The 21,002-nt window shown below is 42.3% G+C and overlaps 1 protein-coding gene across 2 annotated transcripts in view; it reads right to left on the minus strand.

Moving 5' to 3' along the window:
• Positions 1-3,304: 3,304 nt before the first annotated feature.
• PYROXD2 (pyridine nucleotide-disulphide oxidoreductase domain 2) overlaps positions 3,305-21,002 on the minus strand; it is a 78,455-nt gene continuing 60,757 nt past the window's right edge. For both annotated transcript variants that reach the window (XM_078772529.1, XM_068105740.2), the window contains exons 9-16: positions 11,688-11,829; positions 11,398-11,532; positions 10,013-10,085; positions 9,403-9,559; positions 9,047-9,201; positions 8,736-8,842; positions 6,755-6,875; positions 3,305-4,148 (exon numbers count right to left, since the gene is read on the minus strand). In XM_078772529.1, the coding sequence (XP_078628655.1) occupies positions 4,081-4,148; positions 6,755-6,875; positions 8,736-8,842; positions 9,047-9,201; positions 9,403-9,559; positions 10,013-10,085; positions 11,398-11,532; positions 11,688-11,829 (958 nt within the window). In that variant the 3' untranslated portion in view covers positions 3,305-4,080. The remainder of the gene's footprint in view (positions 4,149-6,754; positions 6,876-8,735; positions 8,843-9,046; positions 9,202-9,402; positions 9,560-10,012; positions 10,086-11,397; positions 11,533-11,687; positions 11,830-21,002) is intronic.

Here is a 21,002-nt window from a genome sequence, read left to right on the forward strand (position 1 = left end):
ATAAGATTAGATAGAGCCGTGTTTGTCCCATGTTCCCATGTGAATGAATAAGTTTAGATATACCCGTGTCTGTACCGTGTTCCCATTGAATGAATAAGATTAAAAGAGCCGTGTCTGCATCGTATTCCCATTGAATGAATAAGATTAGATAGGGCTGTGTCTGTCCTATATTCCCATTGAATGAATAAGTTGAGATTGGGCTGTGTCTGTCCTGTATTCCCATTGAATGAATAAGATTAGATTGGGCTGTGTCTGTCCTATATTCCCATGTGAATGAATAAGATTAGATGGGGCTGTGTCTGTCCTATATTCCCCTGTGAATGAATAAGATTAGATTGGGCTGTGTCTGTCCTGTATTCCCATTGATTGAATAAGATTAGATTGGGCTGTGTCTGTCCTGTATTCCCATTGAATGAATAAGATTAGATTGGGCTGTGTCTGTCCTATATTCCCATTGAATGAATAAGATTAGATTGGGCTGTGTCTGTCCTGTATTCCCATTGAATGAATAAGATTAGATTGGGCTGTGTCTGTCCTATATTCCCATGTGAATGAATAAGATTAGATGGGGCTGTGTCTGTCCTATATTCCCCTGTGAATGAATAAGATTAGATTGGGCTGTGTCTGTCCTATATTCCCATTGAATGAATAAGATTAGATTGGGCTGCATCTGTCCTATATTCCCCTGTGAATGAATAAGATTAGATTGGGCTGTGTCTGTCCTGTATTCCCATTGAATGAATAAGTTGAGATTGGGCTGTGTCTGTCCTATATTCCCATGTGAATGAATAAGATAAGATTGGGCTGTGTCTGTCCTATATTCCCATTGAATGAATAAGATTAGATTGGGCTGCATCTGTCCTATATTCCCATGTGAATGAATAAGATAAGATTGGGCTGTGTCTGTCCTATATTCCCATTGAATGAATAAGATTAGATAGGGCTGTGTCTGTCCTATATTCCCATGTGAATGAATAAGATAAGATTGGGCTGTGTCTGTCCTATATTCCCATTGAATGAATAAGATTAGATAGGGCTGCATCTGTCCTATATTCCCATGTGAATGAATAAGATTAAAAGAGCCGTGTCTGCATCGTATTCCCATTGAATGAATAAGATTAGATAGGGCTGTGTCTGTCCTATATTCCCATGTGAATGAATAAGATTAGATTGGGCTGTGTCTGTCCTATATTCCCATGTGAATGAATAAGATTAGATAGGGCTGCATCTGTCCTATATTCCCCTGTGAATGAATAAGATTAGATTGGGCTGTGTCTGTCCTATATTCCCATGTGAATGAATAAGATTAGATTGGGCTGTGTCTGTCCTATATTCCCATGTGAATGAATAAGATTAGATTTGGCTGTGTCTGTCCTATATTCCCATTGAATGAATAAGATTAGATTGGGCTGTGTCTGTCCTATATTCCCATGTGAATGAATAAGATTAGATGGGGCTGTGTCTGTCCTATATTCCCATGTGAATGAAGAAGATTAGATCGGGCTGTGTCTGTCCTATATTCCCATGTGAATGAATAAGATTAAAAGAGCCGTGTCTGCATCGTATTCCCATTGAATGAATAAGATTAGATAGGGCTGTGTCTGTCCTATATTCCCATGTGAATGAATAAGATTAGATAGGGCTGTGTCTGTCCTATATTCCCATGTGAATGAATAAGATTAGATTGGGCTGCCTCTGTCCTATATTCCCATGTGAATGAATAAGATTAGATAGGGCTGTGTCTGTCCTATATTCCCATGTGAATGAATAAGATTAGATTGGGCTGCCTCTGTCCTATATTCCCATGTGAATGAATAACATTAGATTGGGCTGTGTCTGTCCTATATTCCCATGTGAATGAATAAGATTAGATAGGGCTGTGTCTGTCCTATATTCCCATGTGAATGAATAAGATTAGATAGGGCTGTGTCTGTCCTACATTCCCATCTGAATGAATAAGATTAGATTGGGCTGCCTCTGTCCTATATTCCCATGTGAATGAATAACATTAGATTGGGCTGTGTCTGTCCTATATTCCCATGTGAATGAATAAGATTAGATTGGGCTGCCTCTGTCCTATATTCCCATGTGAATGAATAACATTAGATTGGGCTGTGTCTGTCCTATATTCCCATGTGAATGAATAAGATTAGATTGGGCTGTGTCTGTCCTATATTCCCATGTGAATGAATAACATTAGATTGGGCTGTGTCTGTCCTATATTCCCATGTGAATGAATAAGATTAGATAGGGCTGTGTCTGTCCTATATTCCCATGTGAATGAATAAGATTAGATAGGGCTGCCTCTGTCCTATATTCCCATGTGAATGAATAAGATTAGATTGGGCTGCGTCTGTCCTATATTCCCATTGAATGAATAAGATTAGATAGGGCTGTGTCTGTCCTATATTCCCATGTGAATGAATAAGATTAGATAGGGCTGTGTCTGTCCTATATTCCCATGTGAATGAATAAGATTAGATTGGGCTGCGTATGTCCTATATTCCCATGTGAATGAATAAGATTAGATTGGGCTGTGTCTGTCCTATATTCCCATTGAATGAATAAGATTAGATAGGGCTGCGTATGTCCTATATTCCCATTGAATGAATAAGATTAGATAGGGCTGCGTCTGTCCTATATTCCCATTGAATGAATAAGATTAGATAGGGCTGTGTCTGTCCTATATTCCCATGTGAATGAATAAGATTAGATAGGGCTGTGTCTGTCCTATATTCCCATGTGAATGAATAAGATTAGATAGGGCTGTGTCTGTCCTATATTCCCATGTGAATGAATAAGATTAGATAGGGCTGTGTCTGTCCTACATTCCCATCTGAATGAATAAGATTAGATTGGGCTGCGTATGTCCTATATTCCCATGTGAATGAATAAGATTAGATTGGGCTGTGTCTGTCCTATATTCCCATTGAATGAATAAGATTAGATAGGGCTGTGTCTGTCCTATATTCCCATTGAATGAATAAGGTTAGATAGGGCGGTGTCTGTCCTAGTGTCCTATATTCCCATGTGAATGAATAAGGTTAGATAGGGCTGTGTCTGTCCTATATTCCCATTGAATGAATAGGATTAGATTGATAAGTTTTATTGTGATTCCGAACAGGGGATACATTTTATATCTGTTACGTCAGTTTTGTCATGTGTATCTCTCTCTGTTCCGCCCTAGCTCTGTCTGTGGAAATAAATGTTTTGCTCATAAAAACCTGTTCCTGGTCATTTGAGGTACGGGACTTTGCCATTAAGTGCAGGTGAATTGACTTTTAAAAATCCGGTAACAGGCCGATTGGGAAACACACATTTAATGCACACATGGGGCTGTTCAAAATTACATAACACTATTTTTATGAAAGCGCGTACGGGCTTGATTAAACATTACTAATATTTGAACACTCGACCCAAACAAAGCCAATGGAAATCAGATGCAACAAAGCCTGACAGTGTAAAATCAGAATAGGCCTACAGGCCTAATGTTCGGCCCAGTAGAAAACCAAAATGGCGGCCATATTATTTCGTCTTGGTGCTGTGGTGATTGTGGTCTGGCAGCTTCCGACCAATATGAGCACATTTCAAAAATAGACCCCCAACAAGAACCGCAACAGTAACACGATGGTCTTGTGAACCTGTCACATGTTGCAGGTAAAAATTTAAGAGGGTTCTTGACTCTGTGTGAATATTTTCCACCTCGCCCTTCTCCCTCTCCATTCCCTGGATCCATTTATTGTCTTTTATACATCGATATAACATGACAGGACAGCTCAGTTTGTGTGAGTACTCACCATCCAGGTGTCTAATCTGGGATTAATCTCTAGCTCGGTCAGACTTGATGAAACAGATGCCAATGATGGTGCAGTTGGTAAAACCACACGTGTATTGCGAGTGGTACCACCGGCATCTTGGATCGAGAATTTACCTGTCTGGGTTGAGTGTACAGTTGGTGGGAGTGCTGGAGTCTGGATATGACACAGGCTGATTGGGCCAAAAGGCCTTTTTTCTCTCAATTTAAATTATAATTGTGCTCAGGGATAGGTGTATGATAGGTGTATCATGTTCGGTTCTTCCTTAGTCTCGAAAGCTGGCCAAAGCAGTCAGGGCAGCAAGGCGGCCCGCGGACCCCATAACACCGCCACCTGCACACACCACATAGTGTTCTCCTCAATACACAAATATTTACAAACTAGCCAAAACCCGTGGAACGTCCACGGAAGGGAGGATGTGGTGTATGGATAGAGTGTACCATTATGGATGGCATAGGGGAGCGCTCATGGGATCTTCTTCTTCCGTTAAGCTCCAATTTTTTCTCTTTAAGTTAAGTCCAATCAGTCCTCTCTGCTCGAAGTGCTCAGGCCATGCCTTCCCGCTCTCGTACTTTTATTTCCGTTCGGTGTCGAAAGAGATTGACATATCGTTCGTCTGTTTTCAGCTCGTTATCTTTAAGCTTCCTTACGTCTCGCCACCTGCTACACCTCTCTGAGTTACGAGGATTTATGCAACGCACCCCGAGTATCGCAACGTCACTCCATTTAACTTTATTAAAATGACGACAAAGACGTTTCCTTATATATCCTAATTTAAAATGTTCAAGGGAATAAAAAGACCATTTGGTTCACACCACCCATGTTCACACCGCTCGACTGTCCAATCAGCCGACGGCTCGCTTCGCCTTCGCCCAGCAGATGCCAATACGATGGCGTCGTAAGATGGCGTCGTATCGGCAGTTAATCGGATGTTTTTGGGCCCCAACGTCGGCTAATTCCGATTTTTCGAGTATGTCTGTACGTGATAAACAAAGAGCGCGGTTCGTAGATCGTAAATCCATTAGTGCCGTGGGCATCGGGTCACTGGGTGCGGCGTAAAAGGGATAACAAAGTCGAGTCCTTACGGTATTATTATATAGAGTAGCCGAAACCCGTGGAACATCCACGGAAGGGAGGATGTGGTGTATGGATAGAGTGTACCATTATGGATGGCATAGGGGAGCGCTCATGGGATCTTCTTCTTCCGTTAAGCTCCAATTTTTTCTCTTTCAGTTAAGTCCAATCAGTCCTCTCTGCTCGAAGTGCTCAGGCCATGCCTTCCCGCTCTCATACTTTTATTGCCGTTCGGTGTAGAAAGGGATTGACATATCGTTCGTCTGTTTCAGCTCGTTATCTTTAAGCTTCCTTACGTCTCGCCACCTGCTACACCTCTCTGAGTTACGAGGATTTATGCAACGCACCCCGAGTATCGCAACGTCACTCCATTTAACTTTATTAAAATGACGATAAAGACGTTTCCTTATATATCCTAATTTAAAATGTTCAAGGGAATAAAAAGACCATTTGGTTCACACCACCCATGTTCACACCACTCGACTGTCCAATCAGCGGACAGCTCGCTTCACCTTCGCCCAGCAGACGCCAATACGATGGTTTCGTAAGATGGTCGTATCGGCAGTTAATCGGATGCTTTTGGGCCCCAACGTGGGCTAATTCAGATTTTTCGAGTATGTCTGTACGTGATAAACAAAGAGCGCGGTTCGTAGATCGTAAATCCATTAGTGCCGTGGGCATCGGGTCACTGGGTGCGGCGTAAAAGGTATAACAAAGTCGAGTCCTTTCGGTATTATTATATAGATGGTTATGAATAACCTCCATCCAACAACAAACACCACAACAAAATGTTTGTAATATGAAGTTATGTTCAAAGCAAGGCCTCTCTCTGTTTGTGTTCACATAAAATGTGCAAAAGCAAAGTGTAGCCTGTGCAAACATTGAAGCATGCCTACCTGCAAGGTGTTGGCTTAACGGTTAATTAAGGTGGCTGGCCTAAGATCTTAGGGTCCCGAGTTTGAGCCCCTGTGGTTCCGTTAAATAACACCAGGTGGGTTGACTCAACCCGTCATCCTGCCTCGGTCAGCAAAATGAGTACCAGCTACTGGAAACATTGGGCATTGCATCAGGGGAAGAGCCACGCCCCTCGACAATGATGCAGCCAGCCGCCACAGGCTGCATACGACATAATAAGCAGGTTATGTTGTCAGTTTCACGCTTTGTGTTTGAAGAGAAGCACGAGTCAAGCCAATCAGCGAGTTTGGTGTTATTGTCTCAGCAGTCTCTTCACGATGTGGTGAACCGAAGTTTATATCCGACAGGGGCTTTGATTGGCCCACAAGTCCTCAACTGATGTCAGCTGACCTAGAAATGCGAGTGCAGAGTATTGTGTGGAGTCAGTGGAGATGCCAAATAAATCTGTTTCCGGGTTTCTTCGTGGTCGGGCACAATCTTCTCTGCTCTGATAGGTCGTCTTCAAATACTGATTGGATACCTGTTCTGGAATTATTTTATTTAAAAGTTTTTGTGAATTGTTGTCCCACACACACAAAAGTAGGGTTAAACAAATGGTCCACCTCCGTCCATCCAACTTATCAATTTATGATCGAGGAGCAACTTCTATAAATTGAACGTTATATTGTGAACACGAATCAGAACATGGATAAATGTTCCTGTTTTCCTGTTTCCTGTTTTCCTGTTGGACAAGCTTCCTGTTTTCCCGTACTTTGCCTCTAAATCCGTCCCAATCCGCATGCATGGACAGGAGCAAGATCATATTTTTTCTCGCTCTGTCTGTCTGGCAGTCAAACAAATGAAAGTGTTCTTCAGGGACTGTGAGCAGTTTGGATCGTTTCAAGTTTGGACTTTTAGAGAAAATGACAGGCCGAACCTATTGGACAACGCGTCGAGGCGTGCGCCCGTACCGGGGTGTGCTCCGCTGCCGCAGAGGTAGAGCCCACGGATGGGGGATACGGCACCGCAGTGGGAGGGAAGCGGCCGGCAGGTGAAGAGTTGGTCCAGAGACATGGCGCCGTGGAAGATGTTCTGCACAGAATGGGTGTGGTTCACGCACAAAGCTGGCAAACCGCTCGGTGGACCGAAGGACAACAACTTAACCAACCACATGTTCGGCATTTTCAAAACGTGGGAATCCATTGAGTGTACAAATCATCTCAACGACCCTTAAAGGTTCTGGCGCACCTGCAAATAGCAGAACCATTCAAATTCACCTTCAAATTTCAAATTTCAAATTCAAATTTCAAAATTTCAAATTCAAATTCAAAGATAAACATGAAATGTATTCATCAGAATAATTACAAACACTTAATCTGCCTCTTTATTGTCATTTATGATGAGGGGCCAAACATAGAAGAAAAACAACAACAACAACAACAACATGCATTTTAAGGCCATTTTCCCTGCTCGAGCGGGGTTAGCCTTGCAGGCCCCAGGACAATCTTCTCCATTTTCCCCCATTTCATAGAAGAAAAATAGAAGAAGAAAAATGAAAATGAATATGGTATATAATGAATACGTAGAAGAAAGATGCTCAATATTTGTTAATTAAAATAAAAATAAGTTAATATTTGTTAATTAATTAATTAATAAAAATTAATTAATAAAAAGTCTTTCTGCATAAAAAATATTTTTCGACATCGAAAACAAAGAATACTAGCAGCAAAGCATGATGGGTAAACAACATTTCCCTCAAACTCTTCTGTTTTGTTCCTCGACCAGTGAAAGCGGAGCGATTCAAAGTTTGATTTGTTGTGTGTAAACCAAAGATAAAGTAATAAATTGTACATAAATCAACGATCAAGTCGATGCCAATCCTGTTTGACATCTGTGAAGGCAACAGTGGCCAATAACTCTTATGTATCGATCATGGCTGTTTGCAACTGGGAATACAAAGCGATGACAATTAGTGGAGAATCGGAGGAATGTTTTTAGTAGTGATGGGACCTCTGTAGCACGTGGTTGATTTCAGGATCGACGAGGGACAATCAGTACCAGTAGGTCATTAAGTGCAGGTAAATTGACCTTTTGACCATCCGTGTGTTCTACCCTCCCAGTCATTCCACTGTTCTCCCTTACTTTAATCACTCATTTTGACATCTGGGTAGGCCCAACAGCCTTTGATGAACCTGATTTTTACTTGTGAAAATCGAAGATTGGTCTTGTGCGTTATTCTGTCTGTGTGTCTGTCTGTCTGTCTGTCTGTCTGCCTGTATGTATTTCAGTCGACTACAGGTCACAATTTTCAACCGATCTTCACGAAACCTCACCAAATGGTAGAGTTGGTCATAAGCAAGAAGCCTATTGTTTTTGAGGTCAAAAGGTCAATAGGTCAACATAGGCCAAAGGTCACCAACTTTGTAAAAATTCTAAAATCCTCAATTTTCATCCGATTAACTTGAAATTTGAAGAGGACTTGCATATCTGGTCACTGAATTCAACCACCGAGTACTTTTGAGGTCAACATAGGCCAAAAGGTCAACATAGGCCGAATTTCTAAAATCCTCAATTTTCATCCAATTGACTTCAGATTTTAAGAGAATTTGCATATCTGGTCACTGAATTCAACCACCAAGTATATTTGAGGTCAACATAGGCCAAAAGGTCAACATAGGCCGAATTTCTAAAATCCTCAATTTTCATCCAATTGACTTGAAATTTGAAGAGGATTTGCATATCTGGTCACTGAATTCAACCACCAATTATTTTTGAGGTCATCATAGGCCAACAACTTATTTTAGGGCTTTCACAAGTATCGTGCTATGCATGACATATTTCTTGTTTTAATTACTTGTTGCCAAGTTCACTTTCAATCGCAACCTAACCGAGGATCCTGGTTAAATCTGGTGCAGTTCCGAGTCAATGACAGGAAGTAAATATAATACGTACCCCACCGGTCAGGCCAAATATTCGCTCCAAGTCCACGGGTACCAGGATGTCTCTGCTTATGACCGAAGCTTTGAATCCCGGTGCATACTCCTCAATACAGTCAAAAACTACAAGCAGAAAACAGGACATACTTGTGTTTGTTTGGGACAAATGGACAAACATTTCACTACAGAGCGGGAGGCAGAGAAGAGCGAGAGTTGAACATAAATCAGGAAATAGGAAACGATTTGAGATTAAGTTAAAACATTAATTATAAAATATGAATTATCCGTTTTATTTTTATCGAGTTTGAATTAAGATAAGGCAAGCACCTCGGTCTGCATACATGTCCCGGTCTACCTGCTCCCAGGCACGACCACCGGCCAACAGATAAGGGGTGTACTGGGTGAACAGCAACACCACGTGCTTTCCGGGAGGTGCCAGTGTCGTGTCCAGCACAGATGGAATACACATTTCTATTAAAGGCCTGTAACGAAATTGCACAAATTAAATATACTATTATAATTTGATCTTTAGAGTATTTTAAAGTAAAATCAATCAAAGGCTGGGCAACATGGCATGAAATAAAACAGGCCAATAGAAATAACATGGTCTGTATCACAACACCAAACCCAGGCAGGGTAGCACCTTCAAACCTCAATTTGAAACCTCAATTCGAATGATTCACCTCTTGGAGGGAATCCCTTGATACGCATCTCCGAAGGCCACATCGAGGCATTCCATGTCCCACGCGTTCAGGTGGATAGTACAGCTATGGTGCAACTCGGGCACATTTTCTGCACTGTTTGGGAAGACCTTGAAGCTCGGCAACTTGTCCACTGCCACTGAAAGACAAGAGAGGGAGGTGAACGAATTAATTAGTTTCAGGACTTACAGGGCCGGTAGTGCGGATGTGGTGGCAAAGCATCCTGAAACGCCCTTCTTCAGGTCAGCACGTGTATGTAAAGATTATTGACTCTAAGGTGCTGACCTTCCATGTGGAGTGAATTTATAAAACTGGACTCGGACAGATTCCAAATCGTCATTCGTGTTTGGCCAATGGGCACACATTTGTGACATTCCGTTATTTAACGACTCTTGATCTTGTGCAGTACCTTGAGACACTCCAAATGGACCAGAATTGGTTTTACCTTGAGGTACCCGAACCCAAGAGATAATGTCAGGACTGGAACTACATCAGGATGTAAACTCAATTACCTACCCATCTTTAGAAAGAAACCTGTAGTGTACATTGTTACTATCTCGGCTGCAAATGAGAACAGAACCACGAGTCTCACCATTGATCTTGGTCACTGGAGACGAGTAGTCGATTTGAGAGACAGCACGGACAAAATCACGGGGTAACGCACTCTGTGCAAAGAACAACACGCATGGCGAAAGGTAGAAAACACAGACACTCAACTGTAGTTCAGACAACATATGGCAGCTTATCACGAATCCGGAGGTCGCACAGTTCTCAAAATCCAGTGGACCCTGGCAGCCATCCCGCGCTACTCCCAAAATGTAAAGGACCTTTCAGCACGTCAAACCACGAGGAAGAAGCCGAGTGGTTTACACTTGCAAATGGTCACTGTCACCAACTTGACTTCATACCATTCAACCTCGCAAACTATGGACATACGTATACTGTTCACTAAAGGATCCAGGATTGCAAATGTAAACTTATTTAATATAAACTTTCAAGTATTCCTCACACAGCTGGTTAGTTGACGGACATTCTATTGAAGCAATTGGCCATTATCCAAGTACACTGCTTCTGTACTTGTCACCAGTACAACATGATAATCCCTCAAACCTTATATACGTACGTACAATATTGGTACAGAAAAAAACGCTAAAACAATGGACGATATGTGAGACACAATGAGAACCTCTCCTTCTAGGTCTCATGTCCTTGTCGTAAGCTTCTCTGAATTCGCGGAGTACTTCTCCTTATGGAAGCAGGAAGAATCTCAGGCTCGGTGAGGGTGAAATATCCCAGGAGCGCATCGGCTGGCAGGCCCAGTAGCGCTGCCTCAGTTCTTCAGAAGCCCGGCTGATCCAACCAGCATGGTCTGCTCTTAACACGGCCTCAGTGGAATCAACTTGGTGAAAAGCAACATGCACGGTGCCCTTTGCTTCCAGCAGGATGAGCAGGACCGGCCAAGCCCAGCCGTTCTACCTCGGCTCTGGCTTTGCGCTGGGACCCGAGACAGCTTCTGGATTTGTGCCCATCCCTCGGCACAGCGAAAACCAAAGGCAACCTTTCAGCACAAGGTCAATCACAAAATGCAAACAAAGAATGAGCTTCCTATAATATTCGCCGTGGTCTTTTGCAAAGTTCCAGGTTCTCCATGCACTGGATTGCAGATTCATTGCATCAATCGTGCACCGCTCGTGGACTCAAAATCGTCGTATCGTACCCGAAACATCACATCCATGAGGGTGCCATGCTGCCATGTCTCCAAGCAAATATTTCCCTTCTCCTCAAATAGGAAAACAGAAAGCTTAAGCTTTTGTCCATTAGGAAACCAAGATGGCAGCAAGATCCTGCATCTTGGCCATACGCTTCCAAAATGACCAGAACATTTTTATTTGAATGCACTTCTAAAATCAAATGATGTCACAACCTTTATAATACCTGCCCCCTATTCAATGCTCATAAACAGCCTGTTATACGCACCTGGGGTGTAAGCTGCAGATAGGTTACGTGTGCCGTGGCATTTGAGAGAATGATCTTGCTTTTGATTTCTTCTCCACTGGTGAGCGCAACTCCAACAGCACACCCACAATCATCCACCATTACTTGCTGCACCTCCTGCTCATCACAGGAATGGAAGGTAATACTACCCCACGAAGACCCACTCTGGTTTCTATGGAATTTTCATGATTCAAATCACATTGTAAGGAGGACAAATTGTGAGGTCCAATCCACTTGGTGCTATTATCCCAGTCAGCTTTCCTGATACTCACCGAGTTAGTGAATAGGGAGGCCCCATGCTCCATGGCAGAGGCTGCGATGCTGTCAGATAAGGCACCCATTCCTCCCTGCACATAGGCCCAGGCTCCTCGCATTCCAGTCATATTTCCCATTACGTGATGCAGAAGTACATAGCTAAAAGGAATTGACATTGGGTGGACAGACAGGTGATGGAGAGGAAAAAGGCGACAAACCGACGGTGGGGCCACAGGTGTACACACTAAGTAGGGGAATGGATGAACAGGAAAAGAGGAGAGGGTGAGTGGAGGAAACACAATATTCTGCAAAGAAGAGACCTCGTTATAACATTGTTGCATTAGGTTAGATAGGATTAATTTGGGAATAAAACATTGCAAATCGTGATTGGGATCGACATGAGATGGCAGTGCATTGCCTGCTTGAAGCCTGGAGCAAGGATCTGGATTGAAGAGCTTCAGAAAGGCGTTTCCATAAATGGAAGAGGAGAGGAACAAAAGGGTTGAGGTGTGAGGAAAGCATGGATTTGGTGAGTTTAACCGGGAAGGGGTTAATGGAAGATCGGGTGCGTGCTGGAGGAGAGGGTCAGAGGGCTAAGACAGCAGAGGGAGCTAGAGGTGGTAAAAACACACACCGGCCTGTCTGCGACCTGTCTAAAAAGAAGAGGCCACCGACCTGTCTGCGACGTGAAAGCAACGGGCCTTGTGCATCACCTTCATCACAAGGAATGCCAATAATGTCGATTGGCTAACAAGTTAAAGTGGCTTACAAATCGCGTTGGCTTTACTTATTACCCAGCAACACGTCATCAATCTCCAGGTTTGCCAAATACACTTGTGATAGTTAATGTCACCTGAAGAAACCATGGCTCGGATGTAAAGTTTTATTGTTAAATCCCAAATAAGTAAGTAGAAGACTATTTTACGTCATGTAAATACGAGTCAACTTTTTATCTTCTCGTCTAAATGATGATTATCTTCTTGTCTCTGCAACCTGAAATGGTAATTATCCAGGGGAATCAGGCAACTTATTTGGTACTAGCAGGAGTACCCGGCGTTGCCGGGAGGGGGGGGGGGGGGTGTGCAGCAGAGGGAAGGGTGAAGAAGGGAGTGGAAGGTGGAGGGGTGGGAAGGGTGAGGAGAGAAAGGGGGGAAAGATATACTGCATATACATATTTGAGGGGTGGGGGTTGGGAGGGGGGGTTGCGAGTGGCTTTGACAGGTTCCTCTCTTTTTGGGGAGGGGAGGAAGGGAAAGAGGAAAAATTTTCCCATGAAAAGAGTGCTTCATAACCTTAGTGTTGCTCAGGTAAAAAAAAGGAAATTGTAATGCCCTGTGCCACCATCACCAGGTGGTGCTACAAAGTACACATTTACATAGATAATTTACGCCCCTCTCCAGGTACCCCCACACCCCTGCATGAATGTGCCGTTCATCACGTTTCTGAATCAAGTATGATGACGGTCAGTGAGAAGAAGAATCCTTACCACCAACTTCAACCGCTTCCGGAATTGTTTGATTGTGTTCAAATGTCTGGTGATTGTTTTGCATTTATGGTGTTGTGTTGGGCTACCCTGGTGTTGTGCTAGCGGCTAGGGTGCCAGCTTAGGATCCTAGGATCCTGGGTTCGAATCCCGGTCGATCGCTGAATTAACGCCAGGGGGGTTGACTCAGCCTGTCATCCTTCCGAGGTCGGCAAATTGAGTACCAGTTCACTGGTAATTCCCTGTTTGTCGTAAAAAGGCGACAAAAAGGGTTGGCGGCAGGAAGGGCATCCGGCCGTAAAACATTGCTTCAAAAAAAAGGGGACAAAAAAAAACAACAACAACCACGGTCCCCGAAAAAGGCCAACCCCCGCTTGCGGGGAAAAATGGCCTCTAAAGGTGGTTTTTTTTTTATGCGAATGTGAACTTGTATATAACTGTTATTACTCAAAAAGGTTTAGGCACTATCGAGCGTTTTTTTAAAAATCCCCCAAAAACATTTTTTTTTTTCAAACTTTTTTTTTCTTTTTTGCCTAAAACACTCCCAGCATTCACTGATGAACATCTGAAAGTTTGACGAAGTTCCGTTCAGCCATCTCTGTGAAAAATGGCGACACACAGACACACAGACCAACGGCTCTCTTATATAGTAGATTCTAGGAGAAAGTACGGATTCTTAGCGAGAATATTAGATTCTTAGCTAGTGTTTGTGTTCCTTTTTTCTTATTCGAAGTGATGGCTTGCCAAAACCAGGTCTTGCTAAACCCAACGCTTGCCAAAAACATGTTTTGCCAAAACCAGGCTTTGCCAAAACCAAGTCTTGCCAAAACCAACTCCTGCCAAAACCAAGTCTTGCCAAAACCAAGTCTTGCCAAAACCAACTCCTGCCAAAACCAAGTCTTGCCAAAACCAACTCCTGCCAAAACCAAGTCTTGCCAATACCAAGTTTTGCCAAAACCAACTCCTGCCAAAACCAAGTCTTGCCAATACCAAGTCTTGCCAAAACCAACTCCTGCCAAAACCAAGTCTTGCCAAAACCAAGTCTTGCCAATACGAAGTCTTGCCAAAACCAAGTCTTGCCAAAACCAAGTCTTGCCAAAACCAAGTCTTGCCAAAACCAAGTCTTGCCAAAACCAACTCCTGCCAAAACCAACTCCTGCCAAAACCAAGTCTTGCCAAAACCAAGTCTTGCCAAAACCAACTCCTGCCAAAACCAACTCCTGCCAAAACCAAGTCTTGCCAAAACCAAGTCTTGCCAAAACCAACTCCTGCCAAAACCAACTCCTGCCAAAACCAAGTCTTGCCAAAACCAAGTCTTGCCAAAACCAACTCCTGCCAAAACCAACTCCTGCCAAAACCAAGTCTTGCCAAAACCAAGTCTTGCCAATCCAAGTCTTGCCAAAATACCAAGTCTTGCCAAAACCAAGTCTTGCCAATCCAAGTCTTGCCAAAATACCAAGTCTTGCCAAAACCAACACCTGCCAAAACCAAGTCTTGCCAAAATACCAAGTCTTGCCAAAACCAACACCTGCCAAAACCAAGTCTTGCCAAAACCAACTCTTGCCAATCCAAGTCTTGCCAAAATACCAAGTCTTGCCAAAACCAAGTCTTGCCAATCCAAGTCTTGCCAAAATACCAAGTCTTGCCAAAACCAAGTCTTGCCAATCCAAGTCTTGCCAAAATACCAAGTCTTGCCAAAACCAACACCTGCCAAAACCAAGTCTTGCCAAAACCAAGTCTTGCCAATCCAAGTCTTGCCAAAACCAAGTCTTGCCAATCCAAGTCTTGCCAAAACCAACTCTTGCCAATCCAAGTCTTGCCAAAATACCAAGTCTTGCCAAAACCAAGTCTTGCCAAAACCAAGTCTTGCCAAAACCAACTCTTGCCAAAACCAAGTCTTTCCAAAACGAACTGTTCTCGGTGTAGCTCATGAAGTCAAACTGCTGAGCTTTTAAAAAGGAGCTTTAGTTTTCCAAAGATCAATATTAATGGTCTTTCTGAAAGACAACACAGTGTCTGACATGGCGTTCTCCTCTGGATGGGTTTGCAAGTGATGGAGGATGAGATGTGAATGATAATTATGATTCGCACATAATTGGGATTTCTCATCCACTGATGAACACAGCAGGTAATATAACGATGTTCTACCTGTTCTATCCACACAAGGAATGTGTTCAGAGGGGGAAAGTTTGTCTGTCTTGTGCTCCAACGTTTTAACTGTCCTCAACTTCCATGTTGTCATCCTAAAGTCATCTTCTGGTGTTGTTTGTTTCTTGCCCTCTGCGTCTGCTGTTCTCCAAACTGGATGCCACATTGCAATTTATGGACGCACAGCTCCGTCATTGTCCACACCATGGTGGCCCGTTCAAAAAGACAGTGATGCATGTTGTGCAACTGCCTGGCAGCGTTAGATGCTTCAACTACATGCGTCATGTCAGGTATTGAGAGCTGCCTTGGACCAAACTCGTTTGTGATTAAGCACTTTCTTCTGAAGTTATTCTGCAACAAAGGAAATAGAAAACAAGTTTAAGAAAACTGTAAGCAATTCATTCTGACATATATATACAAGCTGAAGCTCCTTCGTCGCTCAACGAACAATCCAGTGTTTGTGGATGGACATATTCTGCTCCAAAACTCTCAATTGATGTGAATTGTTCAATTTGAGAGTTGTGAATGAACCTCTGATTGTGAACAAACAGCTCGTCTCTTCTTTGCTTTGTGTGCTAAGGAATTACAAAGTAAGTATTCCAAGGAGAATGTTGCACTTGATGAGTTGAGCTGATTAATGTTTCCCTTTATGTCCGATTAGAATGAAATGATTTTATGAAATGATATGCATGAATTTAGAGGGAACCGTTAATTTTTGCTTTACCGCAGCATTATTGAAATGTGATCATTTGAAATTTAACCCTTAAACACATATGGAATACGAAGAGGTTGCACAATTACTCGACTTCTAATGGCTGATCATTCGAATGACGGCATGGGTGTTACACCTTGATGATAATGTCCATGCAATATATATATATATATATATATTTTTGCATACAAGATCGAGGCTCGTGCAAGAGCTAACATTAATCACAAAAAATATATATGAAAATCGGACAGACAAAACATGCAATAAAGGGAGCGGGAGACAAGATGGGGAGAGAGAGGGAAGCACACAAGTACAACAGCAGATAACAGGGACATCGGGAGATCTGTGGGAGGGAGAAGGCTTGAGGGAAGGAGGCATGGGAAGTGGGGGTTGTGGAGGGGGCGGGGGAAGGGAGAGGTATGAAACACATAGACACTACTAAGACTTCCAGGAAAGAAGTTGGTATTTCAAAAAAGTGGATCTGGGGTGAATTAACGGGGGTAGAAAAGATCAAGGTTTTGGATGGGGGAAGATAAGAGATGGTGGTGAACAGCTGTTTTAAAGACCTGGAGGGAGGAGTGGGATTGAAGAGAATGAGGGAGTTTGTTTCAGAGGCGGGAGAAAAGAGGAATGGAGGAGTGAAGGTGAGCAGAGGGTCTTGATTTTGGCAATTTCACCAGAAGAGGGTTACTGGCAGATCTTGTGCAACCTGTAGGAATATTTGGAGGACAGAGCATAGATAGAGCTGGGGGAGCTAGGCCGGATAGGAGTCGGTAGAAGACAGAAAGACCACCAACCTGCCTGCGGTGAGTGAGTGAAAGGCCCTCGGAGTTAGTGTCATCGTGGAAGATTCCAATGATTCTGAAAGCTTTGGTTTCAACAGGGTGAAGCCGAGATAGGTGTGAGGCAGGAGCACCAGCCCAGAGGGGAGAGCAGTATTCAATTGAGCTGCGAATGAAAGCCTTGTATGTGGTGAGGAGCTGAGGTGTGCCAAGGAAGGACTTCACACGACGTAGGATGCCCAGTCGGCGACTGGCTTTGGAAGCCAGCTTGGAAATGTGGTTTTCCCAGGAAAGATCATGGCAGATAGTGAGACCCAAAAGATTGAGTGACAGAACTTCTTGGAGAGGATTGTTCAGAAAATAGATGGGAGGGTTGTCCAGTCGGTCTTTTCGGAGAGACATTGTGAGAGTGTGAGATTTGTCAGGATTGAAAGACATATTCCACTTGTTTGACCAGTCTGTGATATTGTCCAGGTCTGCAGAGAGTGAGGAGGCTGCAGACTGCCAATCTGAGGGATGAGGAATAGAGTGGCAGAGAGTGGAGTCGTCTGAAAAGAGATAGAGAAGATTTTCCAGAGAGTCGGAGAGATCATTGATGAAGACCAGAAAAAGCACAGGGCCCAGCACACTGCCTTGGGGAACTCCAGCCTGAACAGGAAGGGGGAGATGAGAGAAATCCATTCAGGGCCACACGTTGACTACGACCAGAGAGCAAATCTGCAAGCCATGCATGGAGATTTCCATGGATACCATAGGAGGAGAGTTTGGTGAGCAGAGCTGGGTGCCAGACCGTATCGAAGGCACGTGATATGTCAAGGGAGACAACTCTGATTTCCTGTTTGGCATTGAGGACCTCCATCCATTGTTGAGACAGCAGAAGCAGCATGTCCAGAGTGGAGTGACCTGGTCTGAAACCAAATTGATGATCAGAGATCAAGCCATTGGAGAAGAGGAAGGATTTTATATCCGAAGCAATGATGGATTCCTTGACTTTGCTGATAATTGGAAGAAGGCTGATTGGTCTGTACTTGCAAGGATCTGTTTTTGCACCTTTTTTGTGCATGGCGGTAATTAATGTTTGCTGATTTCTAAACTGATGGCAGATGACCTTGAGCCAAAAAAGGGGTGAAGAGAATAGAGAGAGGGTCTGAAAGAGCAGCAGAGCAGGTTTTAGGACCCGTGGGCTGATGCCGCCTGGTCCAGTTACAGAATCAGAGTCGAGGATTAACAGAAACCTCTCCATCTTGTCAGGAGAGAAGAACACAGTCCTGGAGCAGCTGGGTTCGACTGGGTAAGGTGGGTACAGAGAGAGATGGGTTCGGGACACAAGATTTTGAGGCAAACACAGAGTTGAGGCATTCGGCTTTGTCTCATTGTCTCATTTTCTCAATTGTCTAAATTTCTCAATTGTTTCAAATTTCTCAATTGTCTCATTCAGTTAAAAAGAAAAGAAAAGATTACATCCCTGATTATGTCACTTTTTAACGGGAACACCAAACATGACATGAATAACTAATGCGATGTGTTAAATAAGGTGGTGTAATCGACGCTGCATCAATGGCGATAAACTGCCAGAAGCTTTTTTTCTCCAACCTTTAAAATCTATTTTATTTCAATTTAATTAAATACTTGGACACTGTAGAAACACAAATCGCCTTTTGGAACTCTCAAAAACCTTCTGTTTAGCACTTGGACAAAATATTACGACGTCATAACGACCAATCAAATTTGCCGCTTGTAGGCTCCGCCCATGTCCTTGTTCAAAAGTTGCAGTTCTGTTAATTAACAAAACCAATCAGTGCAAAGTTTGAGTCGTCACTCATTAAGAGCTGACAAAGGCTGGAAGTACGTAACAGAATCTTATTCTTGATTAATTTTGAGCTGCTGAGAGTTTTGCACTTATTCCTTCTCTCACCTTTGTCATCTTAAACATTTATATCAGATTCCCTTGTAATTACTTATTTTCTCATGTATAAAGTCTTGTCCACTTCTGCGGTTACTCATAGCTTAGTCTAGCTGGTCCCAGAATCAACGTAGTAGCCCTACACTGAACCCTATCAATGGCAGCTATGTCCTTCCTCAGATGTACACACAACATTCCAGATGAGGCCCTCACGAATCACGAAATTCCTATGCAGTGTTAAAACGATGTTAATATATTGTGCTGTATTTTCTATCTTCTCCAGTTTCACTCCTCATTCATTGACTTCATTTCTGTGTGACTTCAATAAAACATTGGAGTGAGGAGGCTGTTCCCTCACTCCCGTGTCCTTGAATGGAGTTTGGCTGTCTGTCTAAATGCGTACAGTTATACGTAGGGACAGTACACGTTCAATAGAAGATCCATTGAAATGTCCATATCTCTACAGGGAATAGGTGTTCTAGAGAATTCTTCCGATGTTCTACAGAACCTGTCGATATAAATTTTCTATAAACGCTCTATAGAACTTGTCTATAGGAATTTAATAGTACTTTCGGACAAAATTCTATTTAAAAAAATTCTGTAGAGACGACCGGCTTTTTGTACCGATTCTATTTCTATAGAATATTTACAGATTTTCTATGGAATTTCTATGGAACGGTTCTATAGTATTTGGTCCTAAAGTGCAATATAATTTGGTCCTAAAGCACTATTGAATTTCTATGGAACGGTTCTATAGTATTTGGTCCTAAAGTGCAATATAATTTGGTCCTAAAGCACTATTGAATTTCTATGGAACGGTTCTATAGTATTTGGTCCTAAAGTGCAATATAATTTGGTCCTAAAGCACTATTGAATTTCTATGGAACGGTTCTATAGTATTTGGTCCTAAAGTGCAATATAATTTGGTCCTAAAGCACTATTGAATTTCTATGGAACGGTTCTATAGTATTTGGTCCTAAAGTGCAATATAATTTGGTCCTAAAGCACTATTGAATTTCTATGGAACGGTTCTATAGTATTTGGTCCTAAAGTGCAATATAATTTGGTCCTAAAGCACTATTGAATTTCTATGGAACGGTTCTATAGTATTTGGTCCTAAAGTGCAATATAATTTGGTCCTAAAGTACTGTTGAATTTCTATGGAACGGTTCTATAGTATTTGGTCGTAAAGTGCAATATAATTTGGTCCTAAAGTACTGTTGAATTTCTTTGGAACGGTTCTATAGTATTTGGTCCTAAAGTGCAATATAATGTGGTCCTAAAGTACTGTTGAATTTCTATGGAACGGTTCTATAGTATTTGGTCGTAAAGTGCAATATAATTTGGTCCTAAAGTACTGTTGAATTTCTATGGAACGGTTCTATAGTATTTGGTCGTAAAGTGCAATATAATTTGGTCCTAAAGTACTGTTGAATTTCTATGTAACGGTTCTATAGTATTTGGTCCTAAAGTGCAATATAATTTGGTCCTAAAGCACTATTGAATTTCTATGGAACGGTTCTATAGTATTTGGTCCTAAAGTGCAATATAATTTGGTCCTAAAGTACTGTTGAATTTCTATGGAACGGTTCTATAGTATTTGGTCGTAAAGTGCAATATAATTTGGTCCTAAAGTACTGTTGAATTTCTATGGAACGGTTCTATAGTATTTGGTCCTAAAGTGCAATATAATGTGGTCCTAAAGTACTGTTGAATTTCTATGGAACGGTTCTATAGTATTTGGTCCTAAAGTGCAATATAATGTGGTCCTAAAGTACTGTTGAATTTCTATGGAACGGTTCTATAGTATTTGGTCCTAAAGTGCAATATAATTTGGTCCTAAAGCACTATTGAATTTCTATGGAACGGTTCTATAGTATTTGGTCCTAAAGTGCAATATAATTTGGTCCTAAAGTACTGTTGAATTTCTATGGAACGGTTCTATAGTATTTGGTCGTAAAGTGCAATATAATTTGGTCCTAAAGTACTGTTGAATTTCTATGGAACGGTTCTATAGTATTTGGTCCTAAAGTGCAATATAATTTGGTCCTAAAGTACTGTTGAATTTCTATGGAACGGTTCTACAGTATTTGGTCCTAAAGTGCAATATAATTTGGTCCTAAAGCACTGTTGAATTTCTATGGAACGGTTCTATAGTATTTGGTCGTAAAGTGCAATATAATTTGGTCCTAAAGCACTATTGAATTTCTATGGAACGGTTCTATTGTATTTGGTCCTAAAGTGCAATATAATGTGGTCCTAAAGTACTGTTGAATTTCTATGGAACGGTTCTATAGTATTTGG

This window comes from Myxine glutinosa, chromosome 2, assembly GCF_964187855.1.
Source record: "Myxine glutinosa chromosome 2, kmMyxGlut1.1, whole genome shotgun sequence".
In the NCBI taxonomy this organism is placed as follows: Eukaryota; Metazoa; Chordata; class Myxini; order Myxiniformes; family Myxinidae; genus Myxine; species Myxine glutinosa.